The sequence below is a fragment of the Tachypleus tridentatus genome, chromosome 1 (genome assembly GCF_004210375.1).
Source record: "Tachypleus tridentatus isolate NWPU-2018 chromosome 1, ASM421037v1, whole genome shotgun sequence".
Lineage (NCBI taxonomy): Eukaryota > Metazoa > Arthropoda > Merostomata > Xiphosura > Limulidae > Tachypleus > Tachypleus tridentatus.
This window is the reverse complement of record NC_134825.1, coordinates 126,403,583-126,428,145: the sequence shown is the minus strand read 5'-3', so window position 1 is coordinate 126,428,145 and position 24,563 is coordinate 126,403,583. Positions and strand designations below refer to the sequence as shown.

At 35.0% G+C, this 24,563-nt stretch overlaps 1 protein-coding gene across 2 annotated transcripts in view; it reads right to left on the bottom strand.

The window, feature by feature from the left end:
• The window catches only part of LOC143222893 (uncharacterized), a 198,753-nt gene that overhangs the window by 49,982 nt on the left and 124,208 nt on the right, over positions 1-24,563 (bottom strand). For both annotated transcript variants that reach the window (XM_076450040.1, XM_076450050.1), the window contains exons 12-15: positions 24,064-24,105; positions 3,315-4,821; positions 2,654-2,801; positions 581-633 (exon numbers count right to left, since the gene is read on the bottom strand). In XM_076450040.1, the coding sequence (XP_076306155.1) occupies positions 581-633; positions 2,654-2,801; positions 3,315-4,821; positions 24,064-24,105 (1,750 nt within the window). The remainder of the gene's footprint in view (positions 1-580; positions 634-2,653; positions 2,802-3,314; positions 4,822-24,063; positions 24,106-24,563) is intronic.

Sequence of the window (24,563 nt, the reverse complement as noted above, 5' to 3'; positions counted from 1 at the left end):
TGTGCTTACGGCTGTTAGCGACGAAATACACGTTATTTTGAAAGTTATTTTAAAGCAGATTTTACACTTTAGAAAAACAAACTTTCCAAATTGAGTAAATTGAACTAACTTTACATCTTCTTGCAACCAAGTAAAACAATACCTGCACCATTATTTAAAATTACTACACAGCAACAGTGGATTTAATTAAATACATTCTGAAAAATTCAAGTTGTTTCAGGATCAAAAGTGGGGAAAGCTACTGAACGACATTTTGTAAATCTGTTTTAGAAGTGTACAATGTTCAGGAAAAAAGCAAAACATTTACCATATTTTTAATTTTGGAAGGAGTAATAAGCATGTATGTATTATGTATAATGAATAAACTACGAAAACAGAAAAAAGTTTTTACAGAAGTTTTGTTCCTTTCCAACTTTGTTTTTACCTAAAAATGTACTACTTTGTGTGATTTTCACTATAGAACACTATGACATGTACATCATTACATGTTTTATATACCACAATTATAAAACTGTAGACGTAACGTTAACCATGATTTTATACATAACTTAAAAGTTTGATAACGCACTCTTAGGCTTACCGTTAAATACAATGACGATGCCGTTGATACAAGCGACAAAGACGACCCATGCACTAAAAAGGGATAGGAAAAAATAATCACTTATTTAATAAGAATAGCAGTAACGTTATTTAGCAACGATCAATATGCACTAAAATTGATTTTTAGAACAAGAGAATTATGAAATATCTAAGTGATGATTTAAAAAGTCATACACGGAGAAGTGAGCGTCTGTTGCTTGCTTAGTGCATGCAGATCTACACAATGGACTTCTCTGCATTCTGTATACTGCGATAATACGAATATCGATTTTTACTATTGTAGCTTCTTATATTAACTGCTGATCCACAATGTATGCTTAATTAGAAGAAATTAGTTTATAAATCTGTATAGTAATAAAAACAAATATTAATGAGAATGAATATGTCGACAGTTGTCCTTTAACTTTTATTTTCGCGTGCCCACATTTACCTTTCTATTCTGTTTGCTTAAAGCTAATTCAGCGGTTAGGCTCATGGCTAATAACACCAAAATTCGGATTTCGATGCCCACGGTGGATAGAGTGCAGATAACCCTTGTGTAACTTTGCCCGTTGATCAGTGTTTAACAATAAACAGACAAAAATGTTGTTTATCAATTCATATCTTGCAGGGTGTGAATTTTCATCTTGTTAAGAATAGGAGTTGTGTTTGTTCGAACCAAATAAAACTTTATTACAGTGTATGTGTGTTTTATTACAGTGTATGTGTGTATCTGCATTTTACTAATTCGAAATATGCCAAAAATACATTGCATAAAAACCAAAAATCACCATAATTCCGTGCTAAATATTTAAAACTTACATCCATAAATCAGAGCAACAGCAGGTATTTTAGTGATAAATATGATATCATACAAACACATCTTGCTCAATTACAGAAAAATTTGAACCACAATTCCTGTAACATCTCGAAAACAACTCGTATACCAAAGTAATAAAATTAAAACAAATAATAAACTGATAGCTGAAATACGATGTTTGTACAGAACTACTACACCAGGTTTTATCAAGTCCTTTGTGCGACAATACCGGAAGTTTTACATAACAATGTTAAACTTTACTTTCATAACAGTAGTATTGTACAGAACTACTACACCAGGTTTTATCAAGTCCTTTGTGCGACAATACCGGAAGTTTTACATAACAATGTTAAACTTTACTTTCATAACAGTAGTAATGTACAGAACTACTACACCACGTTTTATCAAGTCCTTTGTGCGACAATACCAGAAGTTTTACATAACAATGTTAAACTTTACTTTCATAACAGTAGTATTGTACAGAACTACTACACCACGTTTTATCAAGTCCTTTGTGCGACAATATCGGAAGTTTTACATAACAATGTTAAACTTTACTTTCATAACAGTAGTATTGTACAGAACTACTACACCACGTTTTATCAAGTCCTTTGTGCGACAATACCGGAAGTTTTACATAACAATGTTAAACTTTACTTTCATAACAGTAGTATTGTACAGAACTACTACACCACGTTTTATCAAGTCCTTTGTGCGACAATACCAGAAGTTTTACATAACAATGTTAAACTTTACTTTCATAACAGTAGTATTGTACAGAACTACTACACCACGTTTTATCAAGTCCTTTGTGCGACAATACCAGAAGTTTTACATAACAATGTTAAACTTTACTTTCATAACAGTAGTATTGTACAGAACTACTACACCACGTTTTATCAAGTCCTTTGTGCGACAATACCGGAAGTTTTACATAACAATGTTAAACTTTACTTACTTAACAGCAGTATTGTACAAAACAGTGATAAATTCCACACACACACAACACTAAAATATACATTTTTAACACGAGTTATTTACAAAATAATTCAACAATAAGTTCGCATAGCAAGTTATAGTCAGTTTTCACATTACAAGTAAGGACTAACCTTCAAAGTTATATCTCAAGCCTCAGAAAAAGAAAAAACAACAGCATCCAAGTCATGTCTAACGTTACAACGTAGGCAAGTCTTTTTTTTTTTCGATTGGTTGTAACCAGAATTATATTATTACATCCATCAAGTGAATACTTACTTTCGTCATCCTTGTTGGAAAGTTTGGAAAGCAGACCCCCCATGTAAGGCGTAGCGGTTCCTCGAATATTTGAATGTGATGAAGAACCACACAGCGATGGTGTGAGAGGATTGACCGGGGAGAGCGGGAACATGTATCGGGACGCCCCCTAGACAAGAAACAGTAAAACAACATCTTATGTGCCTTGAACAGAATTGTTTTGTATCGAGTACGACCGACAGCTGTTTGACATATCCCGATTAAGTGTGATGTAAAACTTAACTAGCGACTAGCAAACAACCAATCAGACGTTAATACAGTAGGAGTTAACTTTACGTCGCACCGAGACAAAAATCCTTAAAATGACAGAAATACTTTAAGAAAAACAATCGACATCTCTGTAGCAAACTCCTGCTTAGTTCATACATAGCATATTAAGTTAATACATAGCAGTTGGTTACACATTTAAGGATTACTGAAAAAATGTCAAAGTTAATTAAAAAACGAAACACTGAAGCAAGTATTTAGGGCTAACTGTAATTTATTAATATGACATTAAATATTTTAATTAAATAATTAAAATAATATATTAAAATAATGATAATTAGCAATGAAGGTTGTAGGGAAGAAAAACAACAACAAAACCTGACAATTTGGCGACATCTATTGTGAGAGTTTTTACCTGACCATGGACGCCAGACGATACGGACGACAGTGATTCCATACTATCAGCTTCAGTGAGGCTTCCATTATTAAAGCCTCGTGTAACAGGTGCAGAACAAACCGATCCAGCAGTGGAACCTCCACTGTAACGGAGCCAAGCATAAGGACTAGGTGATGAGGACTGCAAGGAAGAAAGCACTGCCGGATGATCCAAAGTGACGTAATTTCCGGTATCTCCATCGCCGTGTTTTAATGGAGAAGAAAATCGTGGGAGATGTTGAGAACGTTCTTTTGAAGAAGGATGGAGTCCAGAGAGCATGACGTAATCAGAACTGGGTGTCGAAGCACCACTTAACACAGGTCGATTACTTCCGTAGACACGCTCACGTAAACTTAAGGTTGGAGACATAAGTGCATAATTCTTGGCAGAGGATCTGCGTCCAAGTGAATTATACTCGCCATCAGAGTGCGCTGAAGAACCAATCATGTATAGGTCTTGCGCATTGGTTTGAGTGTTAGCGGACACTTTAACTTTTGTCTTTCGTTCAGATCCTTTTCCGACACTGTTTGGCATGCAGTCTGTCTGGTAGGAAAGAGCTTCATTACTTGGAATGTTTGACGTCTGAAATAGGGTACGATTTACACCTACACTATCGCACTCGTTGCAATTGGCTACTTCCATCATTTTATCAAGAGTATTACTCCGACTGCCATATCCTCTGGAACCACTACTTTTTACACTGCCACTGGATGAAACACTAGATGTGCTGGTCGGTCTTTTAATTATGCTAGACCCAAGGGAAGGTCCCGAAACTGCCAACGGCCGGGATCCCTGCACCTTACGCACGTCCCGAGAACCTTGAGGCGGCGTGTCAGGAGCGATTTTGGAAGGTTTGGGACTAGAGCTTCTACCGTTCCGGTACAGCTTTTCACCAGGGTATTCGTTGTCTAACAGGTTTTGCTGTTTACTTTCTTCAGATCTAGAGACCAGAGTCTTCTGTCTGGATTTATGTCCCTCGCTGCCGTTATACTTTTCAAAAGATCCGTTACAGACGCTATTCTTCTTGCTGGACGAACCCGAGGAACTGGACTTCTTATCTCTAATTTTCCCAGATTCCAACTCCACGTTGCGAGCTCTGTTATGACCCGATCTACCTTCTTCACTTTGAGAATGTTCCTGTTGACGTTGCTGCAAATACTTCTTCCAAGCGGCTGATGACATCTGCTGAAAAGCACTGGATTCCGTCTGCATCGAACTGTCAGTTTTCTTGACATTACTTGATCTTCCCGACGAAGACCCTTTAGTGTTAGCTCCTATTACTTTTCGATTGCTATTCGACTTTTCTTTAGAAACACTAGATGGCGTGGCATAAGAAGAAGGGAGCTCGTCACGCTGCGTTGTCTTCTTCACGGTACAGTACAGATTGGTCTCGGAGCTAACTGAAGACCCTGTCATGTTGTCGTCTGTGCTGAATTCGGCAATAGTGTCACTAATTCCACTACTTATTGAACTGCTGTCATCGAGGCTGAAAAGAAAAAACAGACCCTCTTAGAAGCTGACAAATTTCTGTGATTCAAAGCTTTGTTAAGACTTAACTGGTGTAAAAGAACGAATGACTAGTGTCGCGTATTGACACGAAACAAAACGAGACACAAAGAATAGAGATTTGAATTAAAAAGATGCATATGTATCCCAGAAGAAAGATACTCCGAAAACTCGCAGCTGTCTGTAGTACTAGTAATATCTGTAATGTAAAGATGTATATTTTATCAGTTTAATAGTAAAATTGAATCACTTGTACATCACAATAACCCTTTCAGAGGTGCGAAATTCTGACTAAGGTTTTCTGGTTACTTCTGCATTGTCAGGAGTGAAGCTAGATTCTTCCATAGTGATGGAGAAAATATGATAAAGTTATACACACAAAAAAACAACAACACGAAATTTATCGAATTTCTTCACAATTTATTCGACTGGATTTTTTTTTCATAGCTTAAGGCACTGATATAATAGTCTAACTCAAGGTATATACTCACAGTTTTTTGTTGTGGAATATGTAGTGGTTTTGGTTGTACAGTGACACTTTAAATTCATAATAAACTTATGCTCATTAACGTTTTCCAACAATCGATGTTTTGTTAACTCGGCCATACTGTTGCCATGGTTACAGGAATATATTTGTAGGCTACCAATTAACTGTAGTTTGGGCGACGTATAGCAGTCGCTTTACATGACTGCAACGGATATGATTGTTACGTCAAAACTGCCTACAATGACCAAGAATATTTCTAAAAACTTAGAATTAAAAGTTTACATGTACAGAATTTAGTAATACCAATCAAATGAGACCGAGCACGACCTAGTGATTAGAGTGCTAGACCGTACGTTATAAATAGCGATAGTCAAATTTCACTATCCAGTCAGACAAAAGTAGCCTGCGAGTGATGCTGAGTAGTAGCCATTTCTGTTTTCTATACAGTTCAAAATTAGGGATGAAAGGCACAAAAAGTCCTTACCTGTTTTTTTCGAGAATATTTGAAACAAACAACAACATTGAATTTTAATTGGTCTTTTAATTTCCGCTCTCGTACGTAGATGTTATTTTGAATTAAGCATAAAGCTACTCAATGGGCTATCTATGCTCTGCTCACCACAGGTATCGAAACCCGGGTTTTAGCGTTGTAAGTCCGCAAACATACCGTTGAGCCACTGGGGGGCCGCGTACGTAGAAACGGTAACTGGCGTTATTAGGATCTTGAACGAGGATATTGATTGTTGTTACCAGAAGGACATGTTCTTTACTGTAAAAGCACAGATAGCCCTTGTGTAGCTTTGCACGAAATTCAAAATAAACCAAACTGTACCGTAAACAATGAAATACTATTTAATTAGCTGTAATATGAGGCACTCACATCCTGCACGTGTTTTACAGTGACAGTAATAGAGCTTAACTAATTTACGTCATAAATGTGAAATTACATACCAGCCACACATTTCTAAATATTTCTAATCTGATGTAAAGATATTCTAAACATATTTACACGTTTTCACAAATTACGATTTATGTCCTATTAAATACACCCACACACATTATATGTTTACACATTTTCACCAATCACTAGTTAGGTCCTAATAAACACACAAATTATACGTTTAAACGTTTTCGCCAGTCAGAATTTAAGTCCTACTGAATACAAACGCACATATAAACACATATTATATATATTTCGCTCCGTCGTGGTTTTCTGGATTTTATGAGTTGAAGATTGAAGCATATTTCTGTAAAAGTGTATGAAAACAATAAAAGTGTTCAGTCATCTAAATATATCAGTGACAGATAATGCATTTAAAATTGCGCTTCATAAGAATGACGTTCTGCGTCATGTGATTCTCGTGATTTAGAAATAAGTTCTGTGAGAAATTTCTACGTCAATCTTGTACCACAGATGTTAATAAATGTTCAACAGACCAACATCCACTACACGTGGTCATCGACTTTCAAACAATGTTTAAGCAAATCTATTGATACTGCAAAATGTGGTTACTGTAGTTTCTTTAATCATATTTCTTTGGAGAGTCATCGATTTCCAAGTGTGATTGGAGGTTTACAAGCCTGTTGCTATCCTAAAACGTTCTGCTATGCGAGTTTACACACTGCATAGTTTAGTGTTGTATTCAATAACTTCGATATACGAATAGTCTTTATAAGGGCAATGGTATAATCCTCTTGTCAAAGCAATTCGTGGAAGAATCGTGCTGTCAAATGGTTGAGAATTCGTCATGAATTGAATATAGAGGAACAAAATATACAAAGTTAAAAATAAATCATATTTTATTTCATTAATTACTAACATTAAGTGTAAATTGTATAGTGGAAATTTATGATGAGTTTAAGATCTTAAGTTTCTAAATGATTTGATGCGTTACAAAAATGAAAGTCAATGTGTTTGAAGAAAATATATGTAATATTTCCATATTTTTAAAAAATTAAAACTGCGTAATTCAAGCATTTTAACTTAAACGTAGTAGCTGCGACTACAAAAATACTTTTAACTAGTGCATGTTAATAAATCTAAAATGACAACGAATGATATCATGCGAGCAAGTTTTAAGCTACAAACGAGTTATTTATGCCTCTAAGAATATGTGCTCGTTTAATTTGAATATCCTCTTATTTAACAGTTTATCAGATGATGTGATTATTTTGAAAAACAGAAGGCTAAAAACCTCTATTTCTGAATTATTTGCCTTCTGAAGAACAATGTTGTTTATATACCTGTTTGTCTGACAGCTCCATTAAAACATGCCGTGAGAGAACACGTAACATTGCAATATTTTCTGCTCTCTCATAAAACAGAAAAAGTAGAATAAAAATACGTGTTATACTACATATGTAGTAAATCAACTTCATAAGTGGCGAAAAGTAAAGAACGGTCCCTTAACCGTCCTTGTCATCCTCCTGAACACAGGATATGCAAATCAACACTTGTGATATTACAAACACATACATAATACTACAAGTGCTAGGTTTTGAAAGTGGTAGACGAGTTTTCTTCCGTCCACGCCAACGTCTTAATCCCTAAAACACTCCAAAAAATAAGGCGTTTCTCAACAGTTTGAACTAGACGGCTATCAAATATCTTATGGTCGACAAAGAGCAATAGTAAATAATGAAAATAATTCAAGTCTTAGCATGTAGGTTGTGACGTCATTACACTTAATGTTGTTCTTGAAGGGGATTGGAGATATTATTTGATAGTTCTGTAATAAAGAGTTGACCCTTAAACTTTTTAAATGGGCAAAGAAGCTGGCCTCATCGATGTGTGAAATTATTCATTTTTTTTTTAAAGGAGATGACTGTCTTACCTTAATTTAAAACAAACTATATAGAGGGAAACGACCTATATATTCTCTGTGTGGTTATGCAGCATTTTCCAACAAATGGATATTATTGAGGATCATTTCACAAATATTACACAGTGTCGTGCTTCACATAGTGCCACGCCGCTAAAACACTGTACATCTTAGACAATCATTTCCGTTATTTATTACGTTAATTTCGTCTGACTGTTTGTCTGTTGGAAGTTAAGCAGAATGGGCTATCTGTGCTCTGCCAACCACGGGTATCGAAACCCGGTTTCTAGCGTTATAAGGTCTCAAACTTACCGCTGATCTGCTGGCGTAAGCGTGTGGATAATCGAGTTAAAAAGACATGTGGTATAACATGAACCCATTGTTGGCTGTGTAACTGAACTGAAAAATAACCTTCAGCTGGCAGGATATGTTACTGTCCTTTCTAAGATTCATTAAGATTGCGTTTTCATCATGTTAACATGCAAGCAGAAAGAACTGAATGTGTTAAGTCTTACAATTATTGTAAAACTTAAGCTCATATTTCTTCGAAACGTCGGCAAAACATCATCGATACCGAAAACAAAAATTGACTACGATTATAAAAGATTATCAACATATTTGAAAAACAGTTATTTATGGAAAGAACGCTCCAAAACAAATAGCAGTTAGGTAATTAAAGTACAATACATACACAAGTAAAGAAAACAAAATGTTGAAAAAATGAAGTAAATGTAGGGATAGCTAACACTAGCTCCTCAAAAACAATGCAAACAGAATAGTAGGGATGATATGTCTACCATCCTTACATAACAGCACAGACACACCGTGTAGTAGAATGTTAGCAGATAAAAATACGACAAATTAAAGTTATTTATGATTGAATAGAAATGTAAGAAAGCTACTTTCAAGTGGTGATGATAACATCGTTTACACTGGAATTATGTTGTTTTTAACTACTACTAGTTATTAATAATACTTAAAAACACTATTTGAAATTATGTCACTTCTGTGAAACTGCTTGACACCGTCGTTTTTGAGTTATATAAGAAAAAGAAGAAAGAACAATAAGAAATTTACACTTTGTGTAAAGTAATTAGTTTTATTTAAGGCACACCAAGATAGTTTCTTTACATCCTGTTAAGGTATAATTAAAACATAACATTTCTGTCGTACCGTTGAACTAAACGCTGCGAGTAACATTACGTCTGTATACGAGATAAAGTAGAATATACCGACAAAAATGATTTATTTGTGGGTTTGTAGTAGATACTACGATTAAAAGTGAGTTATATGAATAATTTGTTTGTTTCAGGTATTCTCAGCAAGGATACACAATGCCTATTTGCGGAAAATCAGCTGGTCAATGGCAGCAGCTTCGCTAACTATCAGGCTACTCTAATAAAATAGTAGGTTTTGATCGCAAATCCATTTAATGCTCCTATTTCACCAAACTTTATAATATTTTTTTCTAACGGGTATTGAGCCATGGATCCTCGGATGCACAGCTCGGAACGATAACCGATAAGCTACAGCCAATCCCATGTAAAGAAATAGACTCGACAAACACGCATTTATTTTTTAAGTTTCCAGAAGTAACAGAATTAATAATGTCAGAAAAAACCGAAGATTTAAGGAGTCTTAATACAAAGTGATAAAAACCCTGTAACCTGAGCGCTTTTGAAGGGTGGAACTTTCCTCCCTTAAAACAGGAAGAAAGATCCACCTTTCAAAAGCGCTCAGATTACAGGGTTTTTATTACTTTTTATCAAGTGAAAAAAGACAGCAGAGGCCACTATGCTCCACTGAATCGACTATATTACGTTGTTAACGAATCATTTAGCTAACAGATCTATAATAATTGAAACATTAGCAGTAACATGAGAGGATATAAAGATAGTTAAATAAACTATTATAAATTTTAATAGTTTAGAAGTGGCCCAGCATGGCCCGGTGATTAAACCGTTCGACCGGCAACCCTAGAGGCATTATAACATGCGGTCAATTCTACTCTATGTTGGCAAAAAGATTAGCCAAGTTGTTGGCGGCGAGTGGTGGTATTGACTAGCTGTATTTTCTCTAGTTTTTTACTTAAATTGCGCAGGTAGCCCTCGTGTAGCTTTGTGTATTACTTTACACTAAATCAAGCTTCTAAAGTAGTTTGTTTTGAATTTTGCCCAATGGGCTATTTGCGTTCATATAAAAGTATCTGATGTTTCGCAAGTTCGAGCATTTATATTTTTGACGTCGCTGAAAAATAAAAATAAAATAAAATCAAGAAACTGAAATTTTAGCTATTTCACAGTTCGTAAAAATTACTTAAAACTACATCCTGTTCAACAGTTTCACATGTATAAACTAGTCTTATAAAAGGTATGAGTCTGTTAGTACCTTTGCCACCAGTTAAAAATATGCTAATGGTTCTAATTTTGATGCCGGGGCTGGAAGTTTCTTTTCACTTGTATACTGAATAATTGACAAAGAACGGACATGCCAGCTGTGCATTGTCTACATCATAACTACGCTAATATTTCATTCGATATTAAAAATATATACAAGTTTCACATTTTGACTGTTGTGTGTTGCAGTAACGAGACTCAACTTTTGTTGAAAGTCAGATTAGAGATAATAAATAAATAACCAACACTCAAGTGCTTATATGTCCACAAAGTTACTGATGCCGAATCTCAAGATTAGTTAGGAAATGTATGTTATATAAAATTAGGAGCCAGAATAACCCGTAATAAAATGATTGTGATAACCAGCAATATTTTGTTCCCAATTTTCAGTAATACTAAGATTCGGAGTTTGATTCTCCAAGCGGAAACCACGTAGATCGTCCAATGAACGTGTTTGCGCTAAAATAAGGACAAACTGTAACGTTACCCAAGAATTTAGATTTTGTGTGCCAGTGTGAATGCACGAGACAATATTGGATCTATTTTTATTTCCTCTTCTTCCTAACAGTACTTTTCAATCTAATGTTTTATAGAAAGGCAGTGCGGAAAGTTAAGGGCTTAATTAAAACTTGAGCTTATACAGAACACCTAAGTTGTCAAACGATACAATTTTAAACGGAACACTTTTATTGTGTCAAATGTTATCTAAGTCTACAAATGACACCAAGGTGTTACGCAATAAATTCTATTGTTAACAATACGTTAAGTCTGCCTTCCTGATAAGAACTTTGTTGTTAATCAAAACACCCGTACAGCGATTTATCTGTGGGAGTCAACGCTAAAATTCCGGATTCGATCCCAGCAGTAAAAGTCGTTTAGTTTACTGAAGAGCAGTGACAACTGTATTGTACATTCAGTTTCCAAATAATTTTAGCACATTTTTGATTTTTAATGAAATTGAGGATCGTATTTATGAAATTTCAAAGCAAACTTGAAACACTGAAAGTGGAACCACATCTGTGCTGTATTAGTGGTTACCAGGTCGTTATTGACCCCAAGTGATTCAGCGACAAGTCTGAAGGTCTATAACGCTGAAAAAAAGGGTTTCCAAACCCGTGGTATGGATAGAACAGATATCCATTGTGTACCTTCGTGCTTAACAACTAATACAAATAAACAAAACGATGTTTTATTTCCTTTTATCCGTTTTCTGAATATTTAATAAGCAAATATTGTAAACACGTCATTAAAATATCATGGTTATTGAGAATAGATTACGGAAAAGATAAAATAATAATGTTTTAACAAAATATCTTTTAACTCTAACTATATTTTTCTTAATGGTGTTACTTTATTGAAAATATATTTCATTTAGTTGCTGTGCGGAAGCAACATGCGGGCTGACAGCAGTGATTGAGCAGGGACAAAACAAAGCAATAATCTTCAATTTTCAAAACACTAAATACGACGACAAAATTTTATATACGATTAGGTAAAACAGCTACGGACTTTTAGTGTGATTTTGAAGTTCAAAAATCGTTGTGAAAGCACAAGCCTAAAGCATACGTTCGGAATGATCTTACGGCGAACTTTGTTTGTATAGCAAGAAATAGATTAAATAAAGAACAAGAAACAGCTGTTTGCAGCTGACACAAACAAGAAGACCGACTGCACGCAGGGTTGATGTGGGTGGTGAGAATTTGAATGGGAAAAGCACTACGGAAGGCAGTTATATTTTTGTTCCCAGTAAGTGTCGACCGTGTCCCGATACATTACTTCCACTAATGGCTTTAAAGAGCAGCTTAAACACACTGGGATATACAAAACGAAAACGTTAAGCAATTCCGTAAAACATTCGTTGATATTAGCGAGTTACGATGCGTTGTTCAAAGGAACTCTTACCGTCTAGAATCTTTATTTAACTTATCTATTGGATTCTACCGTTTGTGCAGAGTACAGTTTGTTTTTCAAAGATGTTTCCAAGCAAAACTGAAATTGTTTAGTCGTTTAGAACACGCACTTTCACCACACTTATATTTTGCAACCAGGTAAACTGGAATTGATTTTTAATGCTCTCACGAGATTTGTTTCGTGATAACAACTTTAACCCAAATGGAAAGGGTTGCAAATTCACTGTAATGCACATTTGTGGAGCATGGAATTATCCAAAGTAATTCAAACAGGGACAGTCAATGTCAATCTGCGCATGCGGAGAGACGTCACGCTAAACTCCATAGTACTGTTTATAGTTTTTGAAGGAAGTTTCGACATCTAGGTTAATCTGGTACGTATATATTTTACATACAATCGGAGATATTAAATTATGGGCTCAACTCGAATTCAGATGATAATGCCCTTAATTTCTGGTGTGATTTTTCACCGATTTACGTAAACAGAACATTATATTACAAGGATGAACTAGTAAGTTGTGTTGTTGAGATCAGTGACAGGCCTCAAGGGAAAGAAACAAGTGTTCGATTACATAGCTTTAAACAAATATGGAATGTTTTGTATGCATGGGTCTTCAACATACACCAAGCAGGTATTACGTGGACGTTGAATCACGTACTGAAGAAGGAATACACAAAAGTCAGTGAAATGATACGAAACCCACAAGCAGAGTTATGACCGATTTTCAGTAATTCCACATTTTACAAGTTATCTAATACAATATATTAAATTGCCAAGCATTTAATTCGTAATTAAATGGGGGGATGTCATACGTTTAAATGTACTAAAAGCCCTAACCTCCCCTCATCTCAAGTCAAAATATTTTCTGGAAAGTTAAAATAACGATGCTTGGACGTTTATGTTTACAAAGGGTTTTTGACTTGATACTGATAAATAACCAAAACTGTTATTATCTGAGAACACGTTATTTTGTTAGCTGTTCACGAAGGGAGCTTGTTATTTTGTTTTAGTTTTCTCTTATCACTCACGTTCCCAAAAGAAATACTTTAGGAGGTAATTACATGGCGATTATCAAGTATATACATGCGATTCATATATATTTATATGCGAACTACCATACGTACATTGAGCAATATAAATGTAAATATACCTTTATATCATCCATGAAAATTACGCATTTATCTTGGATTAAACTAGAGAAACGTCGTACAGTGAATGAAGAAAGTTTCTTTTTTCTTAAGACTCGGGGCAGTTTTATATTAAATAACTGCTATTCTCTTGTGTTTGATTTCATCTTGTTTATAACAATCTCGGGTTTTCAAAATTTCTGACAGTACTGATTATATTCGTTTCACGTAATAGTAATTCTGTGATAACCTCGTTTTATGAAAGGCGACTAGTGTTTCACGGTAGTTCAGAGTTAAGCCTGCGAGATTACACTAACATCTAGTCTCTATCCTTCAGGATGGCATACCACAGTTGACTCCCATTGTGCAGCTTTGACCTTAAACGCACAATGTCCTTGAGGTGGGCACAACACAAATAGCCATTGTGCAACTTTACATTAAATAAAAAATAGAATTTCGTTTCGGATTTCATATACACTTTAAACGTTTAACATTTGATTCCACTGCAATATTATTATATCAGATTTGGAATTATCGTGTTAACTTAACTGGATATATATAAGCGTCTCATTTTAAAGAGATATCTTACTTTACAACTTAAAGACGTACAGCTAGTAATGAAAGCTCTTCAGATAAGGCTTTCGCAGAAAAAACTTGAGACACTAAGTGATTTGTAACACATATGCAACGTAAGGATACGTTTCTAATGAAAAAAACATAAAAGTACTTTAGTTGAGATAATGAGAGGCTTATAATATTTACACATACAACACTTGGATATGTTTCTAATGATAAAAATTAATTAAAATCACTTTACTCAGACAAGACATGCAAGTACTCAGTTACCAGTCTTAACTTTGTTTAACACAAGCTAGTGTTTATCATCGGACACTTCGACAAACGTAAATAAAGTCACGACCCATATATTCAAATTGTAATAGCAAAATACTGAAATAATAAAGTTTCATTGTGGGTATTATATACCCCGACTTTCAGAGCTCAAAATTTCTTTAATTTAAAATCGATGCGACAGTTCGATTTGTTAAAGTTAATCAGTGTTATAATTTGTTCTTAAGTGTCTCTGTAAAGACAGTGTCGGTTGAGCATGAATTTGGCTACTAATAATTTCTTATTGTTTTCAGGTTTATTACTAGTACTTCACTTGATAAAGTAGCTAATAATATAGATTCAAGATAACGAAAACTTTTACACGTATTTCTTTTAAAATGTCACAAGATCAGTTATTTACCTTCGTAACCAAAATAATTAGAGTCAATAACGTTAATTTTTTCTACACATCTTTTACACGTTTAAAAAAGGAACGTTAACCCTGAAATATTAACAAGATTTAGGTTTTTCGGTGTTTTTAAGTAATGTTACACTGATGAAGTTTTTCTCTTGGTTACACTTTAATCCTGTAATAAGAATATCGACATAATAAAACATTTATCTTACATACAATAATCGTTGTAAAGCGACAATACCAATATGAATACGATTATTACGGTAATAAAGACAAACATGTAAAAGTGACAATGTCAGGATGAACATAGTGTTGTCTTGGTTACCATAATAATAGTGTAATATCAAAATGAACAATGCGTTTGTTTTGGTTACCATAATAATTGTAAAGTAACTGTCAGAATGAACAAGGTGTTGTATTGGCTCACATAATAATGGTATAATGACAATGTCAAGATAAATAATATGTTTCTCTTGGTTACAGTAATCGTCGTATAATGACAAAAATCAAGACCGATTAAAACTGAATATTCCTTGGTTACTATGAAATTTGAGTAATGCTGTCATTATCAATATGACTAGAATTTCTCTGGCTTACCATAATGGTTGTATAAGTTAACTGAAGTTTGTTTTTCACACGTTGTCAAGATAATTATTTTATTATGCTTAAGAAGGTTCACACTTTTTTCTTGAAAATCTTTGTTCCCCTTAGTATAATTTACGTCTCCATAAACAAAACGGCGAATATTTTTAAATTTCTATAACTATAATATATTTAAACAAGGAAACAGCGAATCGTTTTCAAATTTACAAATTTTTACCTATTAGGGCAGTGGTATACTAACCAGAGGGGAAGTAGGAATCCTATTGGTACAGTTTTGTTTGTTTGTTTTGAATTTCGAGCAAAGCTACTGAAGGGCTATCTGTGCTAGCCGTCCCTAATTTAACAATGTAAGACTAGAGGGAAGGGAGCTAGCCATCGCTACCCACCGCCAACTCTTGGACTACTCTTTTACGAACGAATAGTGGGATTGACTGTAATATTACAACGCCCCCACTCCTGAAAGGGCGAGCATGTTTGGTGCGATGGGGATTTGAACCCGCAACCCTCAGATTACAAGTCGAACGCCTTAACCAACCTGGCCATGCCGGCCCCCTACTGGTACAGAACTACGAAATTGAGAAATTCTAAATGTTACGAGGTCTGTTCAAAAAATACGCGGACGTCATAAAACAAAATGTACTTTATTTAGAAGTCACAGGTCTGGGATCCCTTCAAAGTACTCTCCTCCCCAACGCACACACTTATCCCAACGGTGTTTCCACTTGTTGAAACAGTCCTGGTACACTTCTTTTGTAATGTCCTCCAGCTCCTTCGTCGCATTTGCCTTAATCTCGGGAATCGTCTCAAATCTTCTTCCTTTCAAGGGTCTTTTGAGTTTGGGGAACAAGAAAAAATTGCAAGGAGCAAGGTCAGGTGAGTAGGGGGGGTGTGTGGGGAAGAACAGTGATCGAGTGTTTGGCCAAAAACTCACGAGTTCTGAGGGCTGAATTTCACAGCAACGCGGTGCATCTTCAATTTTTTTCGGTCAAAATCTCGTAACAAGATCCAACTGATATCCTACACTCTTCAGCAAGCTCCCTGACAGTCAGACGTCGATTTGCCCACACCAGGGTGTTGATTTTGTCGACATGTGGGTTTGTCAGTTGACGTGGAAGGACGTCCAGGACGCTCATCATCTTCAATGGACTGTCGACCATCCTTAAAACATTCATACCACTTGAAACATGCCGTACGCTTTATAGCAACATCACCGTAAGCCGTGTTAAGCATAGCAAAAGTTTCAGTCGCAGATTTTCCAAGTTTAACACAAAATTTCACAGCAAGTCGTTGCTCCTTCAGGTCATTCATTCTGAAATCCGCCAAACGAAAAAAAATCGCACTTCACTTAAAACCGCGTAGCTAATACACAAATGAAGATATCTGCAATCGGGAAATGGCGTCGTAATCAGCTGATCTGTGCAAACCTAACGACACCAAGCGGATTCCCCTGGAACCAACTGGAGCCGCGCAATTCAAACAGTCCGCGTATTTTTTGAACAGACCTCGTATTCGTCAAAATTTTCAAAAGAAATCTATATTTTCTATTATAGCGTCACTAATGGCTCAATAACAGTACCCTTCACGTGCGAGTCATATTTAATATATCTCATCTATCAGACAAATACCAAACACTGATGAATAATTAGTTAGCAATTATGAAAAATTAATTATGGGTTCGAAGTTGAGCACTTATACTCACAACTATACAGACAGTGAAGAGCAGTTGGAGTTGAACACATATCCGCAAGCTCAATTGGTATTCCATGATTGCTAACGTATTGTTTTGTTGCGGTTGTTTCTGTTTTAAATCAGCCTTTAAATTTTGGTGATAGCTCCCAAAAGCGTTAGGAATATCCCATCTATCAGTCACAGGTAATTTCCGTTATGATTTCAAGGTTACTATTGGAAATTACAATGGTTTGATCCTTTTGAATCTTCGCGCAAAGCTATATGAGGGATATATCTGCTAACCGTCCGTAGTTTAGTAATGTAAGACTAGAGGGAAAGCAGCTAGCTAGTCATCACCACCAATTCTTGGGCTACTCTTTTACCAACGAATAGTGGGATTGATTGTACATAACAACGCCCTCACGACTTAAAGGGCGAGCATGTTTGGTGTGACGGGGATTCGAATCTGCGACCCTCAGATTACGAGTCAAGCGCCCTAACGACTTGGCCATGCAGGGCCTAGAAATTACGACGGACTTTAAACATTAATAAACTTTATACAGTGCTCACTGCTATTCGTCAATTAATAACTAATGTAATTAATATGATAATAGTTTTGAAGCTATTTCTGTCCTTATATAAACACAGACACAAACGCGCGTTAGGTATTATCAAATCAGCATTCGGGGTTTAATATTATGTAGTTCATGCTTATATTGAAGATGCTTTGTTACAATCAGCGTTTAACAAATCAAGAGACACTCTTTACGAAACCCCAAATCTAGCAACAACTTTATATTCTGATTGTATGTGAAGTTCACACCGTAATACTGTCTGCGTCTGGATAAAAGTTATACAATACTTTTCAAATATTTCACCAGCGCATCTTTGTTAATCCATCAAGCACTCTAGCGCTCAGGATGAAATAGCAGACGGCACACAGATTTATATGCATACAAACTGAAAGTCAATTTACTGGATCCTTTCACGACTCATTTGGACGTAAACGTGTGTGAGGAATATACATTAATATGTCGCATCTGTTGAGAATTCGGTTGTGTAACAGTTGTTAAGAGAGCCAGATGAGAGAATAAACTGGTAGGTTCGTAAGAGTTATTGAGAAAGCTGACAGTGAAAGTTGTTCTCAGGATTAAACTAGTAGTTCTGTAACACTTTCTGAGAAAGTTGAAAGATGGAAGCTACTCTCGGGAATAAAGCGATGGGTGTAAATTACGTTAAAATGCGTCAAATAATTTAAAAGAAACTAATAAATAAATGAGCTATACAACAGAAGGGGCGATAGCTCTAGCGGAAATGCTGAATACGTTGATGGCGCATAACGTACTGCGCACCGTTACACAGAGTAGAAGAACAGGATGTGTCAAGTATAGACTAAATATATCGGTTAACCCTAACAGAAACACGTATTAAAAAAAACAACAACAACATCCCTTTGTCTCGGCAAATTGTATATCAAACGTGTATTAAAGACGTATCAAGCAAAATCTTCTGTACATGTATATAAAGGTATAAATATACGAATAATTAGAGATCTTTAAGCAACTGTTTGTTCTCTACTCTTCTGTAGCTCAGCGTGCAAACAAATATGTTTAATTCGACGTTCATTAAGCCGTAGCACTGCATAATGATAACGGGTCCTTTCCTACTTAGAACAATAACGTTCGCCAATAGTTTATTCCAAAGATTAATTATTTTTTTAAACCATAAAAAGAAAAAACCAGGGTCAGGGAAACAACCGCGTCACACAGTAACGAGGGGCACCTGGAATACGAGTCCGCGTCAACGACCCTCCTGTTATATGCACAACTGGGTAAGTGTCTTTTACAATTGAAGTAACAAAACAAAAAAATGAGTCGTAACTTTATCCTTTACGTGTTCTTTGAGATCGACAAGCCATTGTAAAAATTTAGGTTTACTTGTCTGTTTTATAACAAAGCCACAATAGGCTATCTGCGGTCTCCACTGCGGGGAATTGAGTCCCGGATTTTAGCATTGTAAATCCGTAAAGTTAACATTGTCTAAGAATTTAGGACTATCTAAGAAAAGCCCTATATTTGTGAAATAATATTCAGAGTTTAACTAGTGCAAAAATGGAACTGTGAAAAAGTAAAACTTCATCTCTATTTGAAAGCTGTGATTTATAATAAAAAATACGCTTACACTATAGTTTTTGTAATAAATTCCAGAACACCACATTAAAAGAATTTAAGTAGACATTAGCCTAATTTTAAAGCATTCAGATTAAATGGTAACAAAAAATAAAAAGCAATTTCCAAAAGAAAAAAGAAAAACTAATAATTTCATCTTTTCGTTTCAATATTACTAGCTTATTAGAAAAAATAAATTATTTCTTTGGTTGAGTAAAACGGTTTTTCAGAATTCACTGGGTTCAACTGAACCGATAAATTGGTAACACATGCATGTTAGCTTATAATCTTGAAGCTGGAAACAACTTTTATCGTGCCTGTTACAATGTTTCTTTGGAAACTGGTTCAATATACAAGCCTTTCGTGTGGCACTGAAAACCAACTAAAGTGGCGAACTTACCTGCTGTAACAGCCGTAATAATCGTGGTGCCTGCCTCGGTGCATTGCCATTCGAGGATCACGAACTTCCTCAGAAATGGTTAGATCAATTTTGCTTTATTTTTATGTGTAAAAATCTTTAAAATATTTTCATTAATTACAAAAGTACCATCAACTTATTTAAAACAGCAGCTAAGCCGCTTTACTGACTGTATTTTGCGATGCAGTATTCTTTAAAACTGCGAACAGAATGGAAAAGGGTTTCTACGGAATGATGCTGAGCCATGAGAGAAGGAAAGCTGATATTGATTACTTTGTTGGACTCTACCACTCTTCAAAGACTTTAGGGAGGTCGGAAGGTAAACGAACGAGCACAAAGTAATAAAAATAGTCAATTTATTTTACTGTTAACGCACTATGATAAATACAAAGAAATAACAGAGTTAAAAATAGACTAATTTATCATTAAAAATATCATTAGAATGTAGAAGTACAAGTATCTGATATAAAATTGACGGGGAATAAATTTATTTGATCCATTACTGGGAATAGACAACCAGTGCATGTGATCTGTTTGATACATTACTGTGTACTATACTGTGGTAGACAACCAGTGCATGTGATCTGTTTGATACATTACTGTGTACTATACTGTGGTAGACAACCATTGCATGTGATCTGTTTGATACATTACTGTGTACTATACTGTGGTAGACAACCAGTGCATGTGAACTGTTTGATACATTACTGTGTACTATACTGTGGTAGACAACCAGTGCATGTGATCTGTTTGATACATTACTGTGTACTATACTGTGGTAGACAACCAGTGCATGTGATCTGTTTGATACATTACTGTGTACTATACTGTGGTAGACAACCAGTGCATGTGATCTGTTTGATACATTACTGTGTACTATACTGTGGTAGAAGATCAACAGATTATCAACTAGTTTTTTTTTTACTTAAAATGACCAGGTAAACAATTACTAAACAAATGGATAAGAAACTAACCGAATTTACAAACTTCAAGACCTGCAGTAAATGTATAGCACATCATGCTCAGCGATTCGTCGAGTGTTTACGTATTTCTTAAGTATCTTTTAGGTAATTACTGTAATATTCATAGCACATGAAGTAACATAAATGTCCTCATATAATATAAGGCTAGTTACTGGTGACAATATAAGCATGCCCTTGAGGTCAGTATATATACTGTACTAACTTAATACTAACGTATTGCATTAACACAATACTGAAAGACATATTTCACTAATACGGTACTGACAGTTATACAACAGTAACATAGGACTGAATCTACTACATTAACGCAGTGCTAACAGATATACCCGACAGCATAGTACACCAATAATGCAGATAGATGTAAGACATGAACAGCGTCCTGACAGGTACACTACATAGTATACAATGTTGATAAATGTACTACGTTATCATAGTGCTAACCGATATACAACGTAGTATACAACAATGCTGATATATCTACAACATTCGCAGAATACTGACTGATATGCTACATAGTACACAAACACAACACCGATAGCTGAACTACATTAACAGAGACCTGAGATATACAGAGTGGCCGGTAAGTCCCTACCCATCCATATGTTATTATGTTATGTTCAATTACGCATGTATCATAAATTTTTCTTTCTTTTTTAAATCAGAGAAATATGGCCGATGTAAGCCCATTTACACTTGAAGAGCGTATTGTGACAAGTACGTGGGTACATGAGCGCAAGAATACTGGTGACACCCTGGATACATAAGATATATGGGTGGGTAGGGACTTACGGGCCACCCTGTACAACTACTGTTTTTTTTTTTTTATGTAGGTGCTTGACTTGTTGACGATACGTTTCAACAATAAACAAACAGTATACAGTCCACTTGTTTAAAATAATGTACAAGTCAAACGTATATACAACAATTCATTACATTTTTAATTACCATTTGTATCCAGAGCTTTAAATAATCGTATCTTTTCGTCAAAGTCCACAGGTTTGTAGAGAAGAGTAATTTATATTGTCAATTGTGTTCTAATTTTGCTAATCATAACGAGTATACGAGGACTTGAACCCCATAAACCTACCCATCTATTTAACTAACGTTATCCATCTTACTTACTCGAATTATATTTGGTACGTGTATTTATAGCTTGACCGAGGCCTAGAACTTTCCACATACTATCAGATATTATGATGCACAATGCTCAACGAGGAAACTTAGAAAACTAGACAACGTATGATTTGTACACAGTTACGTAAACAGTGCTGAAAATAAATAAACACTCGTGGTATACTTAAACCATCTAAAAAAATTCATAATACTCGCATTAAACTTGAGCAGTCGTGTATATCTAATAACTTTAACGCATACCTTACAGATACTACACTGTACACCAACACAATACTGACAGTTATACTAGGTTAATATATCACATACGATTGATTGATGTATTATATATCAACACATTACTGGCAGGTTTGTTTGTTTTTTTGTATATGTTTGTTCATCAGTAAGTACAAACATACACAATAGGCTATTTATGCTGTGCTCAACACGAACCTAGAAATCTAGTTTTCAAAATTATACGTCTTTACACTTACCGCTGAACTACATACTGGGGTTAATACTTATAGATACCACAGTAACAATATATTAACACAGTATCGACGTACCACATTAATACAAGGCTGACAGACACTACATTAATACACTGTATATGATAATTAGGAATTCAGCTTATACAACTTGTAGATACATTACAGTTTAAAACAGAACAATTAACAAAACACGTACTTTGTGGCATTATTAATTGTAGTTTGAGTTACTCTATCAAACAAACTACAACTTCGACTCTTCAGTGATGTCTACAAGTTATTTTCAGTAAATACTTTTACTTTATGATTTTCTTTACGTAATTTGACTAAACACACAGATATAGTGACAGATAGATGCTATACATGCTTTCGCATGTTTTTTTGTGTGTAAAGCTACACAATATGGTAGTTTTGGTTTGTTCACTACGGAGAATCGAATACCGAATTTCAACGTTGTACATCTACAAACTGACCGTTCATATACCGGGGTAGATTAAAACTCCACAGTATCAAGCTTTACCTCAAGTCATTGAAGGTTTGGTTGTTGTTAAGAAAAAGGTTACAAAATGGGCTATCTGTGCTGTTCCTGCCATGAGTTTAGAAATCAGCTTTTTACGTCATAAGCCTTCAGACTTATTGTTGAATCACTTGCAACAAAACTCTCGAGGTAAAAGGAATTTAAGCAAAGTCAGATCTGTTGTAAACCAGTTAGCCAAGGTGAAAGATTATGGAAGGCTTTTAGTAGCTTTGATCAAGGGTGCGTAAAATATATGTGATTTTCCTTCGGAAGAATATTAAACGATGGGACTAACAGAATTAGCCAGTGATACGTTCGGTAAGGTGACGATTGGCTCTGTGGTACCTGAGCACTCACCTTGCGTTTATTTGAACCCCACTTTGCGATTTTCGTCCACAGGCCTTCCCTTTTCTTGACGTTAACATCCGCCGATGTTAAGATCAAGATATCACATGTCGCCACTTTGTTATTAGCTCGTGCACATCGTAATTTATTTCACAAAATGGACAGAGAAGGACTTCCGTATACTATTGCAAATTTCAATTGTTATTTAACGACTTTCTTCTTGGCTACATTTTCTATTTTTTACTGAATATATCTCACAAAGCTTGCCGAAACCCAGTGTTTCGCTGTATTAAGGATAGCAGTGTAAGACGCAATAATATTTTATTTTTCAAACGTTGTTTGACTTAAATCTTTGTTATTATTTTCAATTAATATGTTTTTAAATTAAAAGTAGATATGAAAATGTTTCCTGGAAATAAAAAATGATATCACAATAATAATCTTTCATTTTCTTGAGGAGCGATATTTGCAAAATAAACACACACCAGACTGCATCGTTCACAACCGTGACTAGAGTTCTCATATGTACAGTTGTCCGTTCCCAAACTAGTAACATACTTCGGTTAATAAAAACTTTGAAATTTGCTAATTAAATCTATCATAACTTTCTAGACTTTTTGTGAAACATAATTCACCTGAATAACAGTCGAATAATTTTATTCAGCGATATTATGGCATAAAATTATGAAGTTAATATATGCAATGCAAATGCATACTACATTTTGTAAAACTAATTCATCTGCAAGTTTTAGAAAGTTATCGTTTATGTTATTTTTTAAAGAAAAAATCTGTTTATCAGAAACTACGAAGCGGGCTTTCTAATTTGTTAATTATAAATTCTAGCGACACTGTACTAGTAGATATACATGATGAAATTAAACCTTTTCGAATTACTTACATAAAAGATATTACGAATAAACAGAAGGAACAACTTACCTAGACTTGTACTGCGAACGAAGAGGACAAGGTTTAATACTCCTATGGAAAAAATGTGTTGCATATCAGATTCAGGAGAGAAGAAAAAAACATGCAATGGATGAAAATAAAGATTTATAAAACACTAAACAAAATGGAGGCAAACAGTGCAGAGTAACATTACGAACTGAAACTAAACTAAATACTACAAACGTGCTACGCCACGCAGTGCATAGTGTGACAAGTAGCCAGAAAGTGCAGTTAAATGTGCTATATCACAGGCTCTGTACAATAAGGAAATGTTGATAAAGTTGGGAACGTTTTTTTTTTTATTTAAAGAGTGCTTATAGGGGTATGACAGATTTGGATGAATCGGGATAAAAAAAATGTTGCTAGAAAAGTATTTTCGTTTCAAGACTAAAGAAGAGGGTGTTAAAGAACGTTGTGTCTGGAACGTAGGAGATAAGAAAGAAATACCGTGAAAGTGCTTTACGTTCTGTGTGATAACCCATTTTTCTTCT